Raw genomic sequence first — 27251 nt, forward strand, 5'->3', positions numbered from 1 at the left:
TACAAGCACTAGGTACAGTCAGAAGTGCGGGAGGGTGAGAGGATTCAACAGAGCCAGAGCGGGGAACAGAACAGACAGATTGATGAACCACACTGCTGAGGGGAGCAGCAGGCGTGACAGGAGAGGTCTGTCATTCCATGTGGTACCCTCACTGGTGGCCAGGGATTGAACTGGCGCTGCAGAGGCTACGGGCAGCTTCACAGCCCAACACTCAACCGCTGTGCCACCAGGAGAGGCCCTCTGCCATATCTTAACATGACTGGCCCCTTCTCTACATTCACATGTCTGATGATTTTTCTCTCCTTCAAAAAAGTCTTCCCTGGCCACTCTAATATAGCAATCCCCTCCCTCACCCACATCCTCTCTTCCCTTACCTTGCATTATTTCCTTCATCATGAACTCTACCTAAAGTAATATTCTTTTCCTGTGGCTTTCCTTATTTTTTTTTAAAGATTTATTTATTTGTTTGTTTGTTTATTTATTTATTTATTTACAAGCACTGGGTACAGTCAGAAGCGCGGGAGGGTGAGAGAATTCACCAGAGCCAGAGCGAGGAACAGAACAGGCAGACTTCCGAAATACACTGCTGAGGGGAGGCCGGCAGGAGAGGTCTGCTGCGCCATGTGGGACACTCACCCGGCGGCAGGGGATCAAACCAGCGATGCAGAGGCTGCAGACAGCTTCCCAGCCCTGCGCTCAACCACTGTGCCACCTGGGGAGACCCATTTCCTTATTTATTTTTCTATTCCCTCCCCCAAAACATACACTCTATGAAAAACAGGGAGTTGTTTTACTCGCCACTGCTGAATCATGAAGCCCAGAACAAATCCTGACCCTCAGAGGGAGCTAAGTGTGATCTATAGTGTACATCTATAATCAGTCACTGAATGAACTTCCAGGAATGTTTTTTATTCAGGGACACATTTCAGGTAAGCTAGGAGAGGCTCTGCTGCTGATTTCCAACCCCCTCCTCTGAGCTCCTTGATCTTAGCTTATGGATCAGCGTTCCCCTGGACCTGCTGCCTTAGCACCTTCCACAGAGCTGGGACAACCCAAAATCCAGGGCTGTCCCTGTGACAATGGTGAAGAAGCTTGCAGAGGAGGTTGACTGAGAGAGAAACTCATCAAATGTCTGCTCAGGGATACAGAATGTAAACGTACATCCCAAGTCAAGAGTATAGTGAAGTGTATGGAAGAATGATAGGTCTTTTATAAGCCATACCTCAAATTCCATTGTTTATGGAGGAAGTAGTATTGCTGACAAGGATAAGCCATTCAGAAATATGACAGGAGTTATGAACCCTAAAGAAGGAACAGTCTTTGGGAAGACTTGACAGTGGAATTTCATTCTATTTGCTCAGACATTTTTATAACCCATTGGAAGTGTATCTTTTCAGTATTTGACCAAGGAGAGGCAAATGTTTAGAAGGGAGGAGAGTTCCTGCAACAGAAAACTGTCCTTTGGCAGTTGCGTGAAGCAGGGAATGAAATTTAGCCCCTGAACGGAGCCTCGAAACCTCAGCTTCAGACTGAGTGTGGTGAAGGCTCTTTCCTGTCCCATGGACAATAAGTCCTTACATATGGCGCGAACATGACCAGTGCCCACCAGCACTTCTGGGAATCTTCTCCTTCTAAGCTCAGATTTCCCTTACACCCTTTATACCCTTATATCCATTCAACCCCGCCTTCTCAACCTCCCCACTAGAGTGACACTGACACTCTTGAGAAGTTCACTGACACTCAGACTCCAGTGGCCACATGAGGGTCACTCTTAATTTTGCACGTTGTGCTGTTTGGGAACATGTATTCTGGCCTGCAGATCAAACTATTTTTAAGTCTAAAATTCAGTAGCATTGGGCCTCCCCAGTGGTGCAGCGGTTGAGCCCTGGGTTGCGAAACTGCCCACAGCCTCTGAGGCGCCGGTTCGATCCCCGGCTGTTCCCCGGTCACCGGAGGAGGGTCCCGCATGGCGCACAGACCTCTCCTGCCGCCCGCTGCTCCCCTCAGCAGTGTACTTCGGTCCTTCTGCCTGCTCTGCTCCCCGCTCTGGCTCTGGTGGATTCTCTCACCCTCCCGCACTTCTGACTGTACCCAGTGCTTGTATAAATAAATAAATCTTTTAAAATAAATAAATAAATAAAACTGCTGACCTCTCTTTAAAAAAATAAAATAAAATTCAGTAGCATTAACTACATTCACCATGTTATGCAACCATCACCGCTCTTTCCAGAACTTTTTCATCACCCCAAGCAGAAACGCTGTCATCATTAAGCAACAATCCCCCACCCTGCCATCTCCTCAGCCCCCTGTCATCTTTAATCTGCTCTCTGGCTCTATGAACTTGCCTGGTCTAGATGTTTCACATGAATGAAATCCTAGAATACGTGTCCTGTTGTATCTGATTTCTTTCATTTAGCATCACATGAATCAAAAACCCATTCCTTCTTACAGCGGAATACGATGTGTCCACCCAATTGTCGGTGGACACTTGGCTTGTTTGCACCTTGTAGCCATTGTGATAATATTGCAATAAACATTAACAGACAAAGATCCGTGTAAGGCCCTGCTTTTAATGCCTTTGGATACATGCTTCAAAGTGGGATTGTCCACTCCTCCCTTTCCAACAGCCAGGTTTTTATTGAACAAACCACCTTCGGATCCTTGACTAAAACTTCTTGCCATTGTATCAGCCAATCCCTCCACCCAGAAACTTCTCTTCCCTTCTCTAGTTCTCAAAATCTTCCTCAGCTATGTTAGATGGGGTGAAATACCCCTCCAAAGAGCTATTCATCTCCTAATCCCCAGAACCTGTGACTATTACCTTATGAGGCAAAAGATGTGATTCAGTTGTGAATCTTGAGAGCAGTGGTTTATTGTGGATGATGGCGTGGGTCCTGAATGCAATCACAGGTGTCCCTGTAAGAGAGATGGCAGGGAAGATTAGACACACACTGTGAAGACAGAGGCAGAGATCAGAGACCAGAGATCAGAGTGACGCAGCCACATGCCAGGAACTTTAAGGAATGGTGGCAGCTCAAGACCTGAGAGAGGCAAGAACTACTCCCTGGAGACTTTGCCAGAAGCACAGCCCCTCTAGCCTCCAAACTGCAAAAAAATTCATTTCCATTGTTTTAAGACTAGCTTGGGGTAATTTGTTTCAGCAACTTCAGGAAACTATTACATCACCTTTCAAAGTCCTCCTCAAATACCACCTTCTGCATGAAGCCTGCCCTGATTACCACTGATGGAAGCTGCAACTCCCTTTTCTGAGCCCCTTTTTTCTCTCCTTATACCTTTTTTAAAAAAAAAAAAAAAAGATTTATTTATTTATTTATACAAGCACTGGGTACAGTCAGAAGCGCGGGAGGGTGAGAGAATTCACCAGAGCCAGAGCAGGGAACAGAACAGGCAGACTGATGAAGTACACTGCTGAAGGGAGCAGCAGGCAGCAGGAGAGGTCTGCGCGACATGTGGGACCCTCGCCCGGCAGCCAGGGATCGAGCCAGCACTGCAGAGGTTGCGGGCAGCTTCGCAGCCCAGCGCTCAACCGCTGCGCCACCGGGGAGGCCCTCTCCTTATACCTATTTATGAGACTTTCCACAGTTTGTTTGGTTCTAAGTTCTAAGTGTGGATGTCTGGATTTTAAAATCTCTAAAAACAGGCACCGAGCTCCATAACCTAAGTCTTTCATTTAAATTCACACATTAAGTACTTCGCAGGAGCCAGGATCTGTTCCAGAGACCTTTGCCCTCCATTTGGAACACATACATTTTTCCAAAGTTTTATTATAGAAATCATTCATTCACTGAATCAATAACTATATACTGAACATATACTCTCTGCCAGACACTATTTTAGTTCTAGAAGGGTAAAATATGCATTTACACCTCCTAGTCCTTGACACCCCTTCCCCCAATAGTCCCTATCTTCATGAGGGGAAACAAAATAATATATACATACATAGGTAATTTTTTGACATTTTTTCCATATATGCATTTGTTCCACTCACCCTCTACCAAAACACCAAGCCCATACCCCACTCTCTCCTCCCACCCCTCTTTTCTCTCTGGTAACCATTACATTCTTTCACTGAGTTCATATTTTAATTTGACTGCATTTTTAAAATTTATATCCCACAGATGACTGAAATCATCCAATATCTGTTTTTCACTTTTTGACTTATTTCACTTAATATAATCATCTCGAAGTGCATCCATTTTGGTCCAAATGTCACTCTTTCATTTTTCACAGCTGTGTAGTGCTCCACTGATTATATATTCCACAGTTCCTTTATCTACTTATCTGTTGGAGGGCACTTGGATTGGTTCCATGACTAGGCAATTGTGGACAGTACTGTTGTGTACATATGTGTGTATTTAATTATAAGAGATGGTCAACTTTTTGAAGACTTCAGAAGTGATATATGAATATACACTAGTTATAAGAAGAAATAAAGAAGACAGATCCAAAGTACAGGTACATCCCATTCCCAGAAGTAACCATGATTAACTGTCTTCATTCTTCCTATCATTTTTCTATGATAAATATATATATGTCCCATTAAAAGCCCATATACCATTATTTTTTGCATAAATAAAGCCATCTTTTAATAATATCATACTGTGATTTGGTAGAAAATTTCATGAAGAATAAATGTCTGTGGACGTTTGGTGAGTGTTGAATTTTTCTTTTTTTTTTTAAGATTTATTTATTTATTTATAAAGCACTGGGTACAATCAGAAGCAAGTGAGGGTGAGAGAATTCACCAGAGCCAGAGCGGGGAACAGAGCAGGCAGACTGACGAAATACACTGCTGAGGGGAGCAGCGGATGCGGCAGGAGAGGTCTGCCGTGCTATGTGGGACACTCTCCGGTGGCCGGGGATTGAACCAGCACTGCAGAGGCTATGGGCAGCTTCGCAGCCCAGCACTCAACCACTGCGCCACCAGGGGAGGCCCTCTTTTTTTTTAAGATTTATTTTTTATGCATGCAAGAGCTGGGGTACAGGCCAGAGGTGCAGGGCGGGGGCTGGGGTGAGAGCATTCACCAGAGACAGAGCAGGGAAAGAACAGGCAGACTGACTAAAGTACACTGCTGAGGGGAGCAGCAGCCAAGTCAGGAGAGGTCTGCTGTGCCATGTGAGTTATTCCCTGGCAGGCCAGGGATCAAACTCATGCTGCAGAGGCTGCAAATTGCTTCATAGTGCAGTGCTTAACCTCTTGTGCCACCAGGGAGACCCAAATGTTGAATTTCCTAAACTTTTCCAAAGACCCACCTATGGCTGGAGCATCATGGCCAGCCCAATCCAAGCTCAACCCCTGGTCCATTTGCCCTCCCTGTTAATGGGACATGTACTTTGGCCAAGCTCTTGGGTACAGAGAAGAGGTATGGACAAGATACCGTTTGTCCAGCTCCAGGGGAGTTTGGGTGGCTCCTCTCCCAGGACCGCCAAGGTTCCTCGTAGAAACTCATTTTCGGTCCCCAGCTCCACCAATCATCATTGAACACTCCCTGGAGAGGCATAAGACCCCTTCATATTCAGAATCTGCATTGACGAGGTAAGAACATTTAGCTGTGGTTTGAGAAGTACCCTTGATTCCCTCATCAGATTTTACAGACTATGTGACGCACAGACACCACACCCACCCTAACCGTATCTGCTGCAGGATCATCCCAAGAACCGGACAGAGTGGCACATGAAGGTCCTACTTCCCACTTCATCTGCCTTGTAGGAATCCAAGAAAGGAAACAGTGGCTGTGATGTCTGCAGCTTCTGTGAAAGATGCATTCATGGGTGAGAGAGAAAGCCGTCAACGAAACCAGCCCCGTTCCTTGGGTCAGGTTGGGGAAACATCCTATTTCCTCCTCTGCCCTCAGTGCTTTCCTCTACATCCATGGCAGCCGCACTGCCTGAACAAGTATTTTTGGTGTTTGTGTGACCATGTGTGTGTTTGTATGTGCACACATGCATGTGTATGTGTATGCATATGCACACAGATTATGTGTGCCTGCATGCAAATGTATATTGTGGGAGTGTGCATATATGCTCACGTGTGTGCACACATGTGGGCATGCACGTGTGCATATGTGTCTGTGGTATGTGCTTTGCATACACATGTGTGTATGAGCATGGTCTATACATGCTTCGTGTTCTTGCACCACTACAAGATGCAAGGTCCAGAGAAACCATAGAGTTGGAAGGGACACTCCAAAAAGCATTTCTCTGTTTCCAGGAAGCCTGTGTCTCAGTCACAGACAATAGCTGGGCTTTCTCCAACTTCTGAAGCTCTTTGAGGAAATTAGAACATGTCTGATCCCATCCTGGACCAAATTTCAAAATACATTTTTGCAGACAAATTAACGTCCTGGTTGTGTCACCTGATTTACTACCAAACCACACTGTCTCTTTCCATTGACCACATGCCCCCAAATCACAGATTTTGCCTCCTCGTCATTACTGAAAAATTTTCAGCTTTCCTTCCAGCTCATTCCTCATATAGGACTTATTTAAATTAGGCATTTGACAAGGCAATTGTGAAAGGCAAAAAGCGACTCACTTTTAAAATATATCTGAAATATTTGTTGAGCTTTTGTTCAGTTTTTGTTTACACATTTCCAGCATATTCCTCCTTTTTTCCTTATGTGCATCCCGGCTGATGCCATTGCTGTTTCCAATTATTGAACATCTAGAAGCAGCTCCATACAACTGCTCAGCATCACGTTCCCACCACCCAAACCTGGGAGACAGAACTCTTGGTTACAAAATGCCGGAGTGAAGGGTTGAAAGACACCATCCATTATAACCTCCTGTTTTCACTCACTCATAATTGTCCAAAAATTGTCCTTTTGCTCCAAATCATTCCATGCTCTGTTTCTACCCCAGGGATGAAATTGCTTGGAAAGTCTGCACAGAAGTGGCTTAACCAGTTTGGAATCAGGCAACTTGGGAGAAAATATCCTTCTTCAACTGGAAAACAAATAAAGCGTATCTCAGACTGTAGACAACCCCAAACAGCCGACCCTCCCCTTAGAGCATCAGCCCTTCCCAGTGGGTGGTCAGCTTTTCCCATAGAGGAAGTGTCTGGGAACAGAGCGGAAATGCAAAATTTCAAGAAAGAAATCATAGACAGTGTAAGTATGGATTTGTCTTTCTGTTCTGCATTTTGGCAGAGGTAAAGAGAGGGGCCCGGTGCTTTATTGCCTTCAGAGCTCTGGCTGCCCTCTGTCCCTGGGCTTAGCTGTCTTATTTGCTCAGAGTATAGTGGTGAGAGGTATGTGATTTATGTTAGTCTGAGTTTGGGCTCTGCCCCTCACTGGCTAGGTGACCTTGAATTTCTTCTATATCTTCCCTGAGCTTTGCTATCCTCCTAATTCAAGTGGGATTCACTGTGGCACTGCCTCACGGACCTGCACTAAGGGAAAGAAGTGGTGGTGTAGCCAGATTGCCTGGTCAGTGGTGGGCAGGGTGGGGGAGCAAATATTGTTTAAAAATGAACAATGATGTAAAAAATAAATAAATAAAAATAAAATAAAATGAATTTCCTACCACCCCACAAAAGGTATGCCCATCCAGAACATCAGAATGTGGTATTATCATTACAGACATAATTAAGTTAAAGAGCTCTTTAAAGTAAGCTAAAGGGATCATCCTGGGTTACAGTAGGTCCTGAGACATGTCCTTAAAAGAGACAGAAAGGAGAATGCAGAGAAACAGGGAAGAAGGCCAAGTGAGGACAGAGGCAGCAATTTAGAGTTACGCTACCATAAGCCAAGGAATACTGGGAACTACCAGAGGTGGAAAAGAAAGGACGTATCCTCTTCTGGAGCCTTCAGAGGAAGCACGACTTTGCCAATACTTTGGTTGTGGATTTCTGGCCTCCAGAACTATGAGAGAATAAATTTCTGTTGTTTAAAAAAAAAAAAAAGAAAAGAAATAGCAATACGCCTGCAACTGCAAGTTGCACTTGCCTTTGTATCTCCCCACAACCCCCTCTTCTAGTGACTGCTTTAATTTTAGAACGTGCCCTCCCTCTTCACACTCTCAGCCCTGCAAGAGGAATCCCACCGCACCCATGGTGTACCCCGGACCATTCCAAACACCCCAACTGTGAGCACCCACTCAGGGGCCTCTGCTGGAATGAGGGCAGAGAAGAGTGTCTTGGTCACTGGGCGGCAAGGATGCCCCGTGGAGCTCCTGGCAGTCATCTCTGGCCCAACAGAGAGGAGAGCGGACCCCAGAGGTGGCATGAGGAGCCCCAAAGGCCCAGTACCCCCCTGCTTCCATTTAAGGTCATAGAATAGAATGTCAAACAATTTCTAAAAGATGATTGATTCAGTGAGGTAGAAGGAAACTTGGTGTCAAAAAGGAAACAATTCCAGTTGTAAGATAAAAAAAAGTCCTGGGGATGTCATGGATAGCATGGGGGACTACAGTTAACAATCGACAGTTGTTCAGAGAGTAAATCTTAAAAATTTTCAACATAAGAAAAAATATTTGGAAGATTTATTGCAGTGTTCATTTTGCAGTACATACAATTATTCCTCGCAGGCCTCCTGGAAGCCGCTCGCCTGGGAAGTGAGCGCGATGTCGCGAGCCGGCAGCAGAGGGCGCCCATGCCTAACAGTCTTGGCACCAAGTGTCCTCGGAGCGGGCGGTCCCAGTGTTCCCGCAGCTGCAGGACCTGGAGGAGCCGCCCCCGAAGGCCTCAGCCTGGGCCTGGCCCATTCAGCGTGGTCAGAGCTGGCTTTCTGCGCCAACATTGTCACAAGAGACACATCTGTGGAGATTTCCATCGAGAAGGTGAAAACTGCTTCTCCCTGGCTAGGAAGGAGTTTGGTCTCCCAGCCTCTTCTCCAGAAGTACCCGAGGCTGCCTTGCCAGATCCCTCACCTGCCTGGCCTACAAGGGTGCAGGGGTGCAGGGATGGGGTGTGATTTCCCACCCACTCCCTCCTCCCCGATAAAGCCCTAAATCAATCCCACATCCGGGCCCTGATGGGCCTCCTAGGGGGAAGGCATTGTTGGTTTATTGCCTGAAGTCTTAAGTTCACTTGGAGGGAAATCCTTCCAGAGCCTGTGTCCTCTGAATTACATCAGTGGTGGCAAATTGTCATTTACAGAAGGTAGATTTGATTTTTTGAAACAGTTAAAAACCAATTTCAGAGCCAAATCTATTAAGTAGGAGGTGAAATAAGCTGGAGGTAAGAGCTAGAGTTCAGTGAGGGAGGGGTCAAAGGTCAGAACAGAACTTGGGTCACCACCAAGTTGGGGGGAAGGGGATCCCCCTGAGGACCCATGGTATCTGTGAGGAACTGAATCGATCCCGTGAGTTGTGCTGGCAGAGGCCCAGGAGCCCATGATTAAATTTTAGTTTCCTCCTCCTACAAGCATTTTATTATGAATCACAAGAAATGTAAATTTTAAAAAGGAAAAAAACAGCATAATTAAGATTTTCACTTCATTGCTTAATATGTAAGGCTAAGGGATCCCTAAATTGTTCCCAGTAGTGAAGAATTATAGTTTCTCCAGAACTGTATGGTCACTCATGGATGTATTGAACTGGAGAGTTATCCCTGTAGTTTGCTGAGAAGAGTTTGTTGATGAGAAACAAGACAATTGCCATCTACAATACCTGTTACAACATTCTTCCCAGTTGTGTGGCTTCCACATCCACAACACGCATTGACTATACGCTTACTGTGCAGGCCCCAGGTCAGGCTTGGAGAAGTTCAGGACTGCCATGTGCAGTTGTTCAGGTTGCACACCCTTGCACCTTAGGGGACACTGGTAAAGCATAGATTTGTGTTTGCTAAAGCCCTGTTCCTGCAGACAGCAGGAAGATGACTCAAAGATAATGGGCTGGATAGGCTGCGGAGTCAGTTAAAAACAGCCTACCACCCTGTCCAAACAGTAGGACTCCAAGTCTACCAGGATATTAAAAGCTGGAGAGGTCTTCTCTCTTTCCCTTTTAAGAACAGGCTGTGGGGCCTCCCTGGTGATGCAGGCGGTTGAGCGCCTCACTGTGAAGCTGTCCGCAGCCTCTGCAGCGCCAGTTCGATCCTGGCCAGCCAGCAAGAATCTACATGGCACAGCAGACCTCTCCTGTCTTGCCCGCTGCTCCCCTCAGCAGTGTGTTTCGGTCAGTCTGCCTGTTCTGCTCCCCACTCTGTCTCTGCTGAATCCTCTCACCTCCCACACCTCTGGCCTATACCCCAGCTCTTGTGTAAATAAATAAATAAATCTTAAAAAAAAAAAAAAAGAACAGACTGTGTAGAATTAGAAAATGATTAAGAATGGAAATACACTTGGTGCGCTCTAGTCCTTTGTTAATGTCACTGGTTAATGACAGAAAGTCCATCCCTGCTGGGACTCTCTCTCACTAACTCCCAGGACCCAAGGGTCTCTTCTCTTGGTCTTATACCCAATTTCCCCCAAGCAGCATAAGTTTCTTTCTGCTCATTATTCATAGGAAGAAAAAACCTCCAAACTGACAGTGAAAGACATTGTTTTTTCCCTACCTCTCCAGGGCCCGCCTGCTCCTGAGCAAAGGGGCCTGTGCTCAGCTGTGGGGTTTCTTGTTCAGGATGTGCGTCCCCTTCCCCAGCTCTACCCCAGCACCATTCCTCCCACATCTGAGATCATTTCCCTGGGCACAATAACACACCTCGTGCTCCAAGCAGTGCCAATATCATATATATTATTTTATTGTTCGTCCGTTTACTTTCCATGGCAAGTGAAAAAATAATTTAAACCAAATATGTACAGAGGCTTGGCTAGTTTTCCCGAGGACTTCCAGAACGATTTCCCAACCCCTTAGCTAGCAAACAAAGGTTACCTTCCACATTTATACAAAACTCCACCTATAAAAGTCACATGTGTAGAAAGTTTCTTTATTAGAAGCATCACATTTTGGGAAGAGGAAGGGGGTCGGGGTGGGAAGTGGAGGGTCGTGTGCAGGGCGGGGTCCACACACACCTGCCCGGGGTGCTCCCAGCTGGGGTGCTGCGGCTGCTGGGGCTCAGGTAATCTGCAGGGGGGTCTCCAACATCTCCATGAGGAAGGTGTCAATGGGCGTGTCCCCAATCAGCTTGAAGAAGAAGAGGTGCTCCAGGCATTTCAGGCCAATGGAGCGCAGGGCAGGGAGGCGCAGCAGCAGTTTGGCAAACCTGCAAGGAACAGGGGGTGTTAGGAACTGGAAGAGTCCATCCAGCAGTCTGGACAGGAGGTTTCTCTGCTCTTCTGTGATGGAAGAGAGAGCTAAAGGGGCGGCTAAGACAGACCCTGCCCCTAGAGAGCTTCAGGAATAGGCCAGAGAATGAATTAACCTCTCAAAGGGAGGAGGTGGACCAGGTGGCCCTGGAGCATCCTTTGAATCCTGTGTGCATGTCCCAGCATTGTCCTCAGCCCTCATTCAAGGTGGAGAAGAGCCAGGTGCCCCTGGAGACTTCTGTCTGTAACCCCAGCTAGCTGGTGTCCCCATTCTCTGAACCCTTGTCTGCACTGTGAAGATTTGTCGAAAGACTCAGCGCAGAGTCAGGGCGGGGGGGATGGGTAGGGCATGCATGTGCTGACTCCTGGGAGCACCGCCAGGAGATAGACATGATGGAGGCCAAGGTACAAGACAGATATGTGAGGTTGGGGGCAGGCAGAGGTTTGGGGTTGGAGGCAGCCCCTCTCCCCAAAGTTCTCATCCTACACATTACAGTCACTCTACCCTGTGTGACCTCAGCTTGCCACACTCACACTCACACACACTGTCCTGTAATCAAGGACCTTGGCTGTGAGGGCCAACCAGCGAGAGAGGCCAGTGAGTGACTTTGTCTCACATTTGCACGTCTTTTTCAGACCCCTCCACTTGTGACACTTTTCAGCCTGCTCTGTGGCCCTTCTTCATCGCTCAAAATCCTTTGACATCTTGCTGTTAAAGTTATTTTTTTAAGATTTATTTATTTATTTATACAAGCACTAGGTACAGTCAGAAGCGTGGGAGGGTGAGAGAATTCACCAGAGCCAGAACAGGGAGCAGAACAGGCAGACTGACCGAAAACACTGCTGAGGGGAGCAGCAGGCGCAACAGGAGAGGTCTGCGCGCCATGTGGGACCCTCGCCGGCAGCCGGGGATCAAACCAGCACTGCAGAGGCTGTGTGCAGCTTCTCCGCCCAGCGCTCAACCGCTGCACCACCAGGGAGGCCCTTGCTGTTAAAGTTATTAATGGAAACTCCACAGACACCTCCTAGTTGGGTTGGGCCAGCACTGAGCAGCACATTATTTTACGAGAAGGTTCAAACTGGAATCACAGTACTCCTGGGAGGTGAGTGTGTTTCTATATTCATGCTAATGAAGTTTTAAGGAAATGTGGCTTCGAGGAAAAATAAAGGGGTGCCACCTAAAAAGGTAGGAATGACTTCCCTGCAGAGAAAGATGGAAGTCAACACCAACGCCATCAGAAACATTCCAACGACTGTGACTGTCCGCCCCTGGGTGCGTCGGGAGGGCACTAGGAGGAAAGCACAGGCAGAGGTCTCCCAGCAGCCCCGCCATGAAAGGGTTGAGGGGATTAGGGAGAGGAAACAGCTCCTCTGTGGAGGACAAAGTGAGACCAGAGGAACTCTGAAAACACAGCTTTTGACATCAAACATGCCAAAGTTTTACAATATGTGAAATGTTGAGTGTCCCTGCTGGACCCAGGAACCCAGGGAGCAATGTAGACAGACAGGCCCTCAGAGAGTCTGGGACGGCCCCGCAGCCCTGACTCCCGTGTTTAGCAGCAAGGGAGAGTCACAACCTTCGAAGGTGTGTGTGTGGAGGGAGAGCCAACGTTAAGGGGGCAGCGGGGGGTGGGGGACAGGAAAGGAAAGAGCTTGTGTGGCAAGCCCTGCCCCTCCAGAGTTTCATCTCAGCGTTCAGACTAGACTGCCCAACTCCTTCGTCCCCTGTGATTTGCACTTCTAAAAAGAGTCCATGGGGGGGCAGCACTCCACCACTGAGAAAACTACCTTAACCTGGTGTTTCCAGGATCCCCTTCTAGCAGTTTCAGCAAACCAGAGGTGACGGCCTACAGCATACTTACCTACTTGATTGAGCCAAGTGACATCCTTTATGTGTCTGCTCAGCCGCAGGCGCCTCACCTCTGTCCAGGCTATGCTGAACGTAGGCAGGGAACATGCAGGGGGCCAACTCCAGCACCCTATCCCTGGGCTCTCAGGTTTTGTCCTCATCCAGGCAACAGCATTGACATCTCCCTAGTGCCTGGAGCAGCCCAGGCCCTGTCACCCCCTTCCCAGGAAAAGTCGGGTTCCACAGTGTGTAGCGATATTCATTAGAATTAACCTAATGTCAACCACCAGGCAGTGACTAAACAAATGAGTCCATCTACTCCATGAGATATCACAAAACCATTGAAAACAACCATTTGATACTTTTCAATAATCTGATAAAATGCCTAGAATGGCTAAGGGAAGAAAATAATACCTCAAACTTATGATTTCATATCTGTTAATACAGTTGACCTTTGAACAAGGCAGGGGTTTTTTTTGTTTGTTTGTTTTAAAGATTTATTTATTTATTTATACAAGCACTGGGTACAGTCAGAAGCGCGGGAGGGTGAGAGAATTCACCAGAGCCAGAGCAGAGAGCAGAACAGGCAGACTGACAAAATACACTGCTGAGGGGAGCAGCAGGCAGCAGGAGAGGTCTGTGCACCATGTGGGACCCTTGCCCAGTGGCCAGGGATCAAACCAGCTCTGCAGAGGCTGCAGACAGCTTCACAACCCAGCACTCAACTGCTGCGCCACCGGGGAGGCCCTGAACAAGGCAGGGTTTAGGGGTGCTGACTCCCACACAGTCAGAAATCTGAGTATAGCTTTGACTCCCCAAAATGTTGATTACACTTATCCCTTGAAATCCTTGGGGAACTGGTTTCAGGATTTCCACAAACACCAAAACCCTCCGGTCCCTTACAATCTGCCCTCTGCAACCATCCGCGGGGCTGTCATCCACGTGGCGGGCTGGTTGGGTCAGGACTGGAACCCACCGATACAGAGAGCCAGCTGCATTTACTGAAAAAGCCTGCATGAAGGTCAGCTGTTCAAGCTCAAGTTGTTCAAGAGCCAACTGTACACAGTCTGCATATGTGCATAGGTACACGAGGGTACTAGAGAGAAAAGGGCCCCCAAAATCTACCACCAATTTCTATTACCTATTTTATTTTTTTAATATTTTCCTTCCTCCCACCAAAATATAGGGGTTTTTTCCTGTTATTAAAGAACTAAACAGCAGCGCCTAGAACCAATTACAGGAAAAGAGTGAGTCTACGCCTTGTAACTCTAATGCCTTGCACACTGCATGTCCTCAAAAACCAAGTTTAATGTTGCCTAAGAGCTGGAAGATTCAATAGAAATCATCCAACACAGGGCTTGCAGTTAGCATTTTTCCAGCGCTCCCATGAGCCATGAACTGAGTGGTTGCTGCAGATGTGGAAGGTACTGCCAGGTGTCGGCCAAGTCCGCTGTCCCTTTCCTTCTTGGCATCACCTGCAAACACCTCTACCCGGCCCACAAGGCTCACCTCAGCTGACAATTCATCTGGATGCAGAACAGTGAAGCCCTGGGACATGGCGAGCCCCAAGGAAGAGGGAGCCTAGGCCCCCGAGTGAGGGCGTGGAGGAGTCAACTCTCTAGCCTGACTGCCTGCCCAGAACTGATTTGTCAGCAAGAAATAGACTTAGGTTGTGTTCCAAGGCTGGCCAGCGTGAGGGGTGCGAGCACAGTGCATCTCCCTAGCGCGCTCGGCCTGCCCGTCACCCAAGGGCTGACGCGGCCCACCTGCATTTATTCCTCACCTCCTATGAAACAGCAAAGCTCTGTCTCATCTGGACATTTGATAGATGCTGGCTTATGATCCAGGAAAAACAGCTGGATGGAAATTAGACTTTACAAAGGATTAAGAGTCATTTGTAAGACTTGGGACCATATGAAGTTAACATAAAAACAAAACTAGTATCTTCAAAGTAGTTTACTCAGGTTTCATTTTTGGATTTTTCTGTGATATTTAAGAATCATGGTCTCTTTTTAATTAATTAGCAGAAGAGGAAGTTTTCACTTGACTGTGCTTTGGGAAGTCTTTTTTTTTTTTGTTAACACCTGGAGATTACCTCTACCCAGAGCTCTTCTGATCAATGTCCTCCTTTTCAGATGAGGAACCCAGACCCAGATTCGGGGACCAGTAGCCACCACTCTTGGCTGGCAGAGCCTGTGAGGGATGAGAACACAGTGCATCCCCCTAGCACACTCGGCCTGCCCATCACCCAAGGGCTGACGCTGCCTACCTTCATTCATTCATCACCTCCTATAAAACAGCAAAGCCTCTGCAGGCGGCTTCTACTGGGAGCCACACTGAAAAGCACTAGTTCTGTGAAATGAGCTGGACCTGGGTTCACATCCCAGGTGCACCCTGTACAAGCTCTGTGGTGTCAGGTGAGTTACTTAACTTTCCTTAGCCTTGGCGCCTTGTTAGAAGCTGCAGCTAATGATGCCACAGCCATGCAATCATCTGCTTGTTCATCCAACATGTAAAGATGGATATATGTGTCAGGCATTGCTTTAGGCGCTGATGGTAAAGAGTGAGCAAGACAGCTCTCCAATTTCGTGGAGGCTATACCATAGCAACCTTCAGCTTATTATGAAGATGAAATAATATTTGAAAATATCCAGACCATGTCTCCTGCACATGGCCATTCATTAACTGCTAGTAAGAATATTTGTTGTTATTAGTACAATTCTCCAGCACTCCCTCACCTGCCTGGTTGTTCTGGATACTTCTGCTTGGTGTAGGCCTCCAGGGTGGCATAAACCTTCTCACGTAGAGTCTCCACCTCAGAGGGGTTGGACAGACCCTTGGCATCTGCAAGAGATGACTGGTTTAACTTCTTGATACACATGAGGTGGACACCTTCCACAGAAGCTGTGCCCGTTCACTCTAGCCCCTCCCCCCAGCACCACTACAGACAGGCTGGGTGGGGAACAGTGGTGACATAAACAATGACAGTTCTTTGTGTCCTCAGGTCTTCTCTCTGTGCCTGGACTCCCAATAAACTCTCGGGTCAGAGGCACTCACTGCTGAGAGCTTATATCCAAGCAATTCTCGAAATTGTGTCTTCATACCTCTATTGAGTGCCTAGTACATGTGAAGCAAGGACTGAGAGGTGAGATGGGGCACAAGAAAAGAACCAAACCCATGTCCTGCATCGATGAGCTAACTGCCTCCTTCTGGAGATGAAGCTGTGTACAAGTTACTCTGTACCTCGGAATACTCATCTCCCTTGACGCACCATTTGACAAAGCTCATCTCTGCCTCCTTCTGGAAATACTCTTCCACTTGGCCTCCAGGACACCACTCCTCCGGTTCTCTCCTCAAACTCCTTTGCTGCCTTTTTCCTTTTCTCTTCCATCTCTCAAGTCAGTGTGCTCTCAGCCCTCTTCCCTGCTCCACCTTCACTCTCTCCCTGGATAAGCTCATCTGTGCCAGAGTCTTCCCTACTGGGTGGGGCTAGGCGGACGGGCTTTGATGCACATCTCCACCCTGGCTTTGCTCTCAATGCCAGACTCAGAAACGATTGCTTCCTGGACAGCGACCCTTGGACATTGACCATCCAGATTGTAATGGCCAAAGACCAAGTCCTGATTCCTATCCACCCTACCTAACAACCCATATCTGAGTCAATGAAAACTCCATTTCCAATTTTCCGGAAAACAAAACCAAAAGACTCTGAGAGTTCTATTTTACATCCCTTTCTTCCATACCCACCTACCCATCCCATTGAATTTACTCCCAAAATAATATCCATAATCTCACCACTTTCTACCCATTCCTTCACTGCTACCCTAGACCACAGTCACTTGTTGGATCCCCAACACACACACTCCCCGCCATTCAAGACTTTTGCAAGATGGCACCAAGAGTAGAGACCATGCAGAGTTGAAGGTCTGCTGCCCCCAGGCACTGCCTTCTGCATCTCAGCTGAGCTGGGGAACCAAAGAATGTCAGAGTCTCCAAGGTCGACCACAGAGGAGGGACAAGTCACCTGGGTTGAACAGCACAATGGCGCGCAGGCACCCCAGCTCCGATTTATCCATCTGCATGTCTTTCATTTTGGAGACGAGCTCAGTCAGAACTCTGTTCATGGGAAACAATGGCAGGTGATGAGCAAACTGTGAGCACCAGGTCAAGAGCTGATAAAATGAATGTGACCAATATTTATTATGGATTCACCCCCTCTCCCAGATGATGAGCCTAGTACAAGGTGCTCAGAGGTGAAGAAGAGGCAATCCCTGATCTCAAGTGGCTCACGTTTAATTGAAGAAACAGACATGGAAACAACATGCAGCAATACAGTCAATAAATAACTGAGCAAAAGCCAAGGGAACACAGAGGAGGAAGCTGTGAACGTGAGGGTGGGGAAAGGCAGCCTCGAGGATTGGAAAACTAGTAGAAATGCAACAGGCACAGCAGGGAGAGGGCATCCCAAGTCTGGAAGAACACAGCACAGGGTGATGCTCAGTGGCAAGGTAGACATCGCCAGGCCCCATGATAGGTGCTGAACCAACCAAAGACCATGTTGGTCTCTGTGTGAAACATGTTGTGGGAAAGGCCAGGGACGAAAACAGAGGCATCGTGGGTGGACATGCACATTTATGATGGAGGTAGAAAGGGACTATGGGGCCTGAGGGGCTATTTTCAACCTTGACTTCTTCTCACTTCTCCATGGTCCATCCCAAGTCATTACTCCCTGCTCGTTACATTCATCTCTTTACATCACAGGGCTTTATCTTCCTCTAGCCTCCTCTAAGGCACAGAATCCCAGACTGAGCTTCTGGTTTCCTAATCAGGTGGGTCTGCTTTGCCACAGACCCTACCCAGAGTTCCTGGTGCAGGGTCCAGCAAACACCTCAGGCCACCTTTCCCGCCTCCTGCAGTTAGACCCTGGAGCCTCTTCCCATCCCTGCCCCCGGGAAAGCAGTTCACGCTCCCCAAGCCCAACTTAGTAGGCCATGTTTCTGACTAGGCTCCTCTTTGGACTTCTACAGGGATAACAGCTTTCCCAGCTGCCCGGCCCCATGCTGGCCTTTGGCTCCATTTTGTGACAGCAAATCCTTTCTTTTAATCCCCATGTTACGTCCTCATGTGCTTACTAGTCTCTGCTTCTAGCCGCACGCAGCTGTCTGAGCTGTCCCTCCTACATCCCAGAATACACACCCCAGTGCCCATAGGCACAGGCGTACGTGAACATGTATGTCTCACACAATCACACACACACACACACACATGCACGCGCAAGCACAGAGTGGAAGAGAGCCACCTGTCAAAGATGGAGCCAACCCCAGCACTGTGGGCACTGCTCCGGTGCACGTGTAAACCCGTGGCCAGGAGGATGCCGTCCTGCACAGAGACTGAGCGGTGGGAGAAGGAGGCAATCAACAACTCATTCCACCCTGCAGAGAGAAGGAGGGGGCCCTGAGGGAAAACTCACCACGTTCTTGCTTCATTGACAATCGTCCAGTGTTTCTATCACTATCCCCACATAATAAAAGCAGAATCGGAAATCCTGGGAGGTTAAAGCTGGTTAAGACCACACAGTTAATTAATAAGAAAACAAAGGGTAAGACTGAGGTCTCCTGACTTGTGGCCTTGCACACACACCCAGTCTCCAGGGCTGCTTGAGGATACGGACTTTGCCCCCGACCCATCCTACCCCGACCCCCATCAAGCAATCAACAAACATGGATTGAATTGATAATGGGTGCAAGTCACTATGTTAGCTGCCATGGCGGATAATGTGATTATGCCACGCAGTGTCTGCTCCTAGGACCCGACAGCCTAGTTTTATCTCTTGAGCATTTTCTAGTAGTCCCAGCACAGAATGTAGCTTTTGGTTGACACTCAGTGATGGCTCATTATCTAACAGGGGTGGAATGAGAGGACTGGCCCACAGTGCTCAGCCAATCTTTCTACTGGCCCAGTGACAAAAAAGAGAAATGGTTTATGTCAACAGCACAGCGTTCGAGAACTGAACGCAACACATAGATTCTTAAAATAGGAAGGCACCTTGGAATCTATCTAGCTCAAGCTTGAATAAAAGTCTCTTCCCATGTGAAATGGGAAGGTATCTATTTTCCAACTTCATGAAAATAATGAGACACTACTTCAGATTAACCTCAGTCACGATGACTTGATTCTCTTGGAAAATTATACCAAATACTAAAGCCATAGTGAAATTGGCATGGAAAATAATGTCATCCCTCCATTAATAAACAACATTTCATTTGGGAATACAAGTTTTGGGGAAGGGCCATCCAAATCAAAGAACTCAAAAATAATATAAAAAAGAGCAGAGCCCTGTATAGGGTTATTCTGTCTTCTGCTTAGGTGGGTGACAGCCCCATCAGGTCACTTGTTTGGGGATCCCAAGTCAGTTTCAAGATGGCAGCCCAAGTGATTATACCAAGAAGACAGGAGCCCTGCAAACCTTTACCTGCCCGAAGCAGAATGACCTGGTCCTCCAAGGTGAGATCTGAGAAGTGGGGGATACGCTTGGCCCACTCCACAAGAGTGAAAAGCTGCTTGTCCGCAGCATGGCATATGTTGGTGACAGGGTCATTTGTCTGAGAAAGGAACAGAAGTACATTGAGGCACAGATTCTGGGACTCCAATGCACCCTTCTCATCTCGAGTCCTGTCTGGGAGGTGGATGGCCGACCCACACCACATACCGAGTTCTCCATGTTCATGTCACCATAGGACTCTGTCTTTGGTTCAACAGCAAGTTCAGCTTCTAGAATCCTCTCCACAGGCATATCCTCATGGCTGCTACTGGCACATTCTGCCTCACTCTCGGCCCGCTCCCGGCTCCTCTGCCTTTCTTCTTGCACAGCTGGCAGGCAGAAGTACATGAACGGGTTACCATAATGCCCAGGCCAACTGTGGGGAAGTTAGTTACCTTCCTGCACCTCAATTTCTTCATCTGTGAAGTGGACATTATCATGTACTGAATCAGGGCTGTTGTAATGTTGACAGATCAAACAAAGGCAGAAAACTATTTGCTTATGCCCATGTAGAGCTATGGGTTCCTTGTTCACGTCCTTTCCAGTTCATCATGATGAGCACTCTAGGACATGTGCATTTTAAGCCTTAATGACCTCCAGTCCTACCCTCTGTTTTAATGAGCCACTCACCTTGCTATTCTTCTTCTATATCCTTCCTCCACCTGCCATGTCTAATAATCTATGGGCATGCAGTAGTTAAGGAACAAGAACATTGCTTTAAGCTCCCTCTGTCAGATCCTATGCATCATCCTTGGCATTCACGTCCCATTAGGTCTGCCCCTAGTACACCAGCCTGAACACAGAATTGCTGGATCCAGCTTTCAGAGATGATCTTCAGGGAGCCAAGTGGGCATTTAGTAAGTGAAGAGGTGGAGGAGTGGGCCCTGATGACATTTCAGATTCAGAGGCTTGATTTTAGGGGGTGGGGAAGGTATATTGGCATAAGTATAGGCTGAAATTGTCTCATCCTCCCAAAGGAGCAAAATTTTGCATCAGAGTCCCTTCCAACTCTCAGATTCCTCTGGGTCTGTGCATTGGGATGTCAGGCAGAGACCCCATCCCCAATCCTGTTCCCTCATCAAGAGAACAGTCTCTATTGGGTGAGCATCCATCACACAGAAAGCTACGGTTCCCATATTATTCTCACTAGCAACAAGCAGAATTCAATATTAGCACACATTGTTTTAAAATCCCAAGAGCCAAGAAAATTATACTCTGAGCAGGTGGCTACTCCCCTAGCAACTTCTGCTTGTCAGCTTCTCTTTCTTCCTTTCCATGGAGAGGAGCTTCTCTTTCTTCCTCCCCATAGACATAAGACTGGAATGAACTAGAACTGGGGCGTGAATATGCAAGTAATAGCATTGAGCCCTCAAAGCAAGTCAGAGAAGGGAGTGGCTGTAGAAATATGACTTATACCCCAAGGTCTCTGGTAGAGATACACCAACAAGCCAAGAATCAAGATGAGAATGACATTCAGTGGTCAGGAGAGAGTGAGGAGAGAGATTGAGGATAGGAAGACAGGGAAGAGAAAATAAGGCAGAGAGGTGAGAAAAAGAAGAAACAGAAGAGTCAGAGAACAGAGAGGGAAAAACAGGATAGACTAGAGCAAAAAGGCATATACCTTGAATCAAACAGGCCTTTCTCAAAATGGGCTCTGGCACTTCCTACTTAAATGACACTGGAGATGGGACTTAGTCTACTCAGCCTTAGTTTCCCTGTATGTAAAGTGGGGATTGTGATACTTACCTGGGGTTGCTTTGTGAGTACTAAGTGAAATAATTATTGTAAATTAACAAACCACTCTTTCTCCTACCCTTTGAGTCTCTCTCTGGTCCTCCTCTACACGCCCTTCCTGCCTCCTTCTCCCCTCTACATTTTTCTCTTCCTCCTTCACCCCAATTGACTTCTGCCCACGCTGTCAATCTTATTCACTGACAACATACAGAGACATCATATGTGTTTTTATTATCAGTTGGATTTACTGGCTAGCATTGATTGCTTTTTGTAGTAATTTTTTGAAAGGTAGGTTAATGGGCTTCTATTTGTCTTGATTTTAAAAGATGGGGGAAAGCAAATTAAGTTAAGTTCCTTTTGTGGTCCTCAATTGATTTCTTCTCCAGATTTGTAACACTCATGAAAAGTAACCTTCAGGCTTCACAGAAACGACCTTGGCTGCAAGGAATTCGAGTCTGTGTCCAGTGTTAGCATTTATTGAGTGAGCCTTTGCTATCCACCTCTTCTCTTTGTGCCATAAATCTTACAGCTATAAATGAGCAGTCATCTCTGTGTGCTGGATGATGTCTTCCATGTGGTATATTCCGAGCTGCCGCTACCACACTCAAGAGGGGACAGCGGTGACCCCAAACAGTATCAAACCTCCACTTTACAAGGAGTTGGGTTATCTGTCAATCCAACATATATTCATTGTACATGTACTACACCAGCCGAAATTTATGGAGCTCCTCTAGTTCCTCAGGAAACATTCAGATCAACACTATAAATTATGCCTCATTGAATGCTCACAATAACCATGTGGAGTACTATGAACCACAGAGAGGTTAGGTAACCTGCCTAAGGTCACAGAGCTAGGAAACAGTAGAACCATCTTGTAGACCCAAGCTGATGACCCCTCCCCACCCTGCCCAGAGCTAACCCCTCTGCTGCACCAAGGCATAAGCCCAGAGAGGTGTCCAGTGTGGCCCACAACTGGCTTCCAAAATAATCCACTCTTACCCATGCAAACTGCATGACCAGAAATCAGGGAAGTAGGCTTCCCCAGAATCCTTGAAGACTTTTTGATGGCCTGGAAGTCAGAAAGTCCCAGTCCCATACCAGTTCAGACAGTGGCTTGCTGTATCAGCCTAGGCAGGTACCCAGCTTCTCAGCTCCCCCATTTCTTCTTTCGTGTTACCTCAGTGAATAGCCAATGTCCATTCTGGTTTCTGCGTTATGTGTGCTACAAAGGCAGTGGGGTCTGGCTCCTGCTTCCAGGCAGGTGAATTCTGAGCCCACCCTACCTTCATCTTTCCATCTGCTCAACTCCCTAGCAATGTAAATTCCATAGTCTCAGTTATCTTTTCCAGGTTTTTATTCTTTTGTCCTCAGGAAGATGTTCAAACTGATCCCCAAACTCTACAAACCGAGGCTCAAAATGATAGTGGTGAGGGGGAGGCTGTTCAGGAGTCTTATGAAAGTGGCACTTCATGTCATGAGATGAGGAATGGATTCTCTCCTGGCCTTCCCATATCTGGGTAAATAGTACTGATTCCTTCAGCAATTTCCTCTTTTTCCTCCTCCTAATGCTTATTACTCTGCTTTTCATCACTCCTGTTTCTCCACATTTTGTTTAGCAATGCAGAACTCAGAACGGGACTCATTTTTCTATTGCAGAATAAGAACAATGTTAATTGAAGAGAAGGCCAGCCCGGGCTCTGACAGCCCACATACTCCTGTTCTTACTCTTCAGTTTTTAAATGAAAGCACAGACTTCTGGCCACTTGACCTGTGATCACACTGCCCCTGTCTGAGTTGGGGAATATTCAGGCTGAGTGTTGAGACTGGGAAAAGCAGAAAGGACTACCTCTTTGACTAAAGACTCACGTGCATAAGGAAAATTATTTTTCCTTAAATTTCCTTGAAACTTATTTTATATTCCGTGAGGGGAAAAAATGACCCTTGCAGCAGTCATGCTCTTGCTGATGAGAGACACTCATTGGGGTAAATGATTTTATGTTTTGACTGTCATGGTGGCAGAAGCAACAAAAAGTATCAATTATATCCTGGGGAAGAGAAGACAACCTCCACAAACCGATTTTTCACATCACAGGTTCTAATCAATATGACCATCCACCCCTCTACAGCAAATATAACCTAAGCAAAAATAAAGTAGGTGCTCATTTAGTACTGGATGAATGAATTAATGAATTATTTTTTAGTATCGCCTGCATTGCTAAAGCTTTTGATTTCAATGTTCAGCTTAAACCATCCATTCATTCAAAAAATATTTATTAAATGCCTACTCTGTTCTAGTTACTGTTGATAATAGCAATGGAAGTGGCGATATAAAAAATAAAACCCTGCCTTCTAGATGAAAGACAGAGGACAAAATAAATATGCGAGATACCATAAATGCTGTGGGGAAGAGATTAGAAATTGGTAGGGGTGGCAGATACAACATTAGAGAGTGTGGTCCAGCAGGGCTTTACAAGAAATTGATGATCAAATTCAAGTCGGAAGGCAGAGATGACACTTGCCGTGCAGATACTTCAAGAGAGAGTATTCCAAGCAGACAGAAGATTAAGTGCAAAATCCTCAGGTGGGAATACCACTAGTGGCCCAGCACAAAGACCAAGAAGCCTGGAGCAGAAACACAGTGGGACAGTGAGACCAGGTACAACCTTGAAGTCACAGTCAGGATCTTGTCCTTTTTTCTGAGTAAGAGGGAAGGCACTGAAGGATTGTAGAGGAAGGGTCTGAGCTGACCCACTTGTTCAAAGTCTCACTTTGGTTGTTCTGTTAGGATAAATTGAAGGAAGACAAAAATGAAAGCAAGAAGACTTCTGGGAATCTATTTGGAATATTACAAAAGTTAACAGAGGCCTGGATAACAGGGGTAGCTATAGAAGTAGTGAGACATGGAGAGATTCTGGACACATTTTGATGGCAAGAAAAGAGCCTCTCACCCTTGGAGCATGGTGTAGAAGGCAAGAAAAGAAATCTGGTGGGGTTTGGTCTGAGCAACTGAAAAATGGCCAATCTCCTAAAATGGAGAGGGCCATATGATGAACTTGCAGGGCAGGGGAGATTATCAGGATCCCAGGCTTGGGACTGTCCAGTGGAGGCTCCTGTTAGATATCAGGCGGCATGCACCCCAGAGCTCCTGCATCCCCTGCAGGAGAGGAGGCTCAAGCTGAGCTCTCATCCAAAAGTAAGAGCCTATTTCTGACCCTGAGTCTGTTTCTTCTGCAATAGAATGGTGAGGGTTGAGTCAACCACTGTGAGGTTTGCCTCCATCTCAGACTTGCTAAGATTCCAAGAATATCATTGTTATCTTCTTGTAAGTGTTCTCTCATAGCAGGAGCACAAAGCCTTTTCCTGCATCGCCCTTTCTCTCTTCACAGAAAAGAAGTTCAAGAATGAAGTCACCTAGGACTTACTAAATGACTATTCTTATTTCCTAGGAGGAAGCAGGACTTCCTTACTCATTACCTAGCAGATTTCTCAGTCTTATAAATGAACAAAAAGCACTTCCAGGTTATTTTTTTTTTTTTTACTTTATCACAACCCACACAAAAGCTAATCCACACTGTTAACTGAACGATTTAAGGGTTTAAAAATGCAGAGTGCTGGGCTGAATGAGAGGGCTAACTATGATTACTGGCGATGCCATTAACCCCCCAAAACCAAGGAATACACCCATCAGACCAAGGTCATAAAGCCCCAGAGAGAGAAGTCAAAGCAACAGTTTTCTCCATAGTGAAATCTAGATTAAGAGGAGGAAGAAGCCAGCTGCATGCAGGTAAGTCTCACATTACATTTGTAGGGCAGCACATGAGGACCTGAATCTTCAACTCTGACATTTGCTGCCTGGCTATTGGAAGAGCCAAGGAGAAGCTCCAGTCTGGGGGCCATTATCTGAGTTCTAGGGCAAGATGGGTGAACGTGGAGAAGAAAGATGCTCCCCACCCCTTTGCACTGAGATGTTCAGTTGCCACCCTTGAGAGTCATGGTGCCCCAAGTCATCCCAGCTCTCCTTCAAATGTCTCCCTCCCACATGCCATCCTAGTAGGGCTCTTTCCTACTCTCAGCATTCATCTCCCAGCCTTATGTATATGCCACCTGCTCTCCTTGAGCGGAGGGAGGGGAGTGGGGAGCCTCACCTTCCCGCTTCATGCCCATGACAAGGCACTTCTGATAGCGACAGTACTGGCAGCGGTTGCGCTGACGCTTGTCAATGAGACAGTCTTTGTTGTCCCGACACGTGTAGACAAGGTCCTTCCGGATGGTTCTCTTGAAGAACCCTTTGCAGCCTTCACAACTGTACACACCATAGTGCTTCCCTGGTCACAAAAAAAGAACATTCCAGAGACAGTTCTTTGTGTTTATTTGGTCTTTCATTCACCTTGACTCTCCCCCAGGGAAGACTATCACACCCCCTGGCCACTGGGGCTGGTAGCAAAGAATCAATAGTAGAGAATGAAGCCTTAATCACAGGAACAAACTGCAGGCAGAATCATTATGCCTTTCCTTGGGTCTTCCCTCTGGAAGCCAGTCGCTAGAATGGCCAATTCCAGACAGCATCATTAGAAAATTCCTGACCTAAGATTTTGTTTCCATTTATTTCATCAAGGCAACTCTGTGTTAATTAAAATGTTCTGCCTCCATGCAGGGCATTAATATGCACAATAAATAAAAATACTTATGCTGATTATGCATTATCTAGCTGGACAAGAACCCCAGCCTCACTAATACTTCCCCATAATTGAGGCCCAAGGTCTTAGGAACCCTACTTGAAAGTATTATCCTTTCCCATAAACTATGAACAGAGTCCAAGTTATAAATTTTTGAAATACTGTTACCTCTGAAAGAAATAAATTGGTGTGTGATTTTTATAACACAATATGACATGTAATCTGGAGATATGACTTAAAGATCTGATGGAAGTTGGTTTAGCTTGATCCAGAATAACCTGCTACTTATTTCATGGCCCTAGTTACCTGCTGCAACATGTTCTGTTTTCAGTGGCTCCAGCCAGGTCTGGCTGGTTCTTGTCAGGAAAGCCACCATGCCCACCTCCACACAGGCATCAAGAATCCCAAGACCTTTCTAAGTACAAATCTCCTCAATCCTGTACATTATGCAGTTAAGTGCAATTGACTAGAGCTGTGCATCTTAAAAAATGTAAGGGAATAAATCATTCAAGCCATATTTATGTCTGGTTCCTAAATGTAACATGTGATGGCATTGAGCCACCATCCTGATATGAGTTTCTAATTCGGTGTAGTTCAGCTGATATTAAAGTGAATTTGAAGTCCCTGAGTGTACATGCTCTGCATCCTGGGAGCTTACATTTCAGAGGAAGCAGCCCTGACATGAAGTGGTGGCTAAAGATAGCCTGCCTGATGAAAAGTCAGCCTGTGCCTACTCAGTACAATGCAGTACAATTTATATTTTGCTAATATAAATTTACTGAACTCACAGCAATAATGAATACACAATTTTATCTCGGGCCCAAAGAAACCAATGCTCTTAGCTCTAAAATATTTGTCAATGAGAAATATGAAACCAGTTTGTCATTCCCCTGTTCCCATGGTGTATGTCTTTAATATACCATCATGTGTCAATTATGTTTTGGTTAACACTGGAGCGCAGATACCATGGGGTTCCCACTCGACCACGCCATACAGCGTAGGTGTGATTGCACTCCGAAGTTCAGACGAGGATGAAATCACTAATGACACATTTCTCAGAACGTATCCCCATCGTAAAGTGACACATAGCTCTATGAATGAACCACCCAGACTTTCCACAACACCATAACACAGGAAACTGCCAGGGTGTGGCTGGTTTTCGGTTAGTATGACAATAGCCAAGTCTGCATGATTTGGAGATACTTTTTGGAGAGCAAGCAAACATCAACCATGTAGTTAAGTTT

General features: G+C 46.6%; 1 protein-coding gene across 1 annotated transcript in view; it reads right to left on the reverse strand.

Annotated features, from left to right (window-relative positions):
- Positions 1–10881: 10881 nt before the first annotated feature.
- The window catches only part of RXRG (retinoid X receptor gamma), a 29874-nt gene continuing 13504 nt past the window's right edge, over positions 10882–27251 (reverse strand). Inside the window, exons 4-10 of the mRNA XM_054693912.1 lie at positions 25477–25656; positions 19766–19926; positions 19529–19658; positions 18356–18488; positions 17081–17172; positions 15795–15900; positions 10882–11164 (exon numbers count right to left, since the gene is read on the reverse strand). Coding sequence (XP_054549887.1) covers positions 11017–11164; positions 15795–15900; positions 17081–17172; positions 18356–18488; positions 19529–19658; positions 19766–19926; positions 25477–25656 — 950 coding nt within the window. The 3' untranslated portion in view covers positions 10882–11016. The remainder of the gene's footprint in view (positions 11165–15794; positions 15901–17080; positions 17173–18355; positions 18489–19528; positions 19659–19765; positions 19927–25476; positions 25657–27251) is intronic.

This window comes from Talpa occidentalis, unplaced genomic scaffold, assembly GCF_014898055.3.
Source record: "Talpa occidentalis isolate TD23 unplaced genomic scaffold, MPIMG_talOcc4v2.1 talOcc4.12, whole genome shotgun sequence".
Classification (NCBI taxonomy): Eukaryota; Metazoa; Chordata; class Mammalia; order Eulipotyphla; family Talpidae; genus Talpa; species Talpa occidentalis.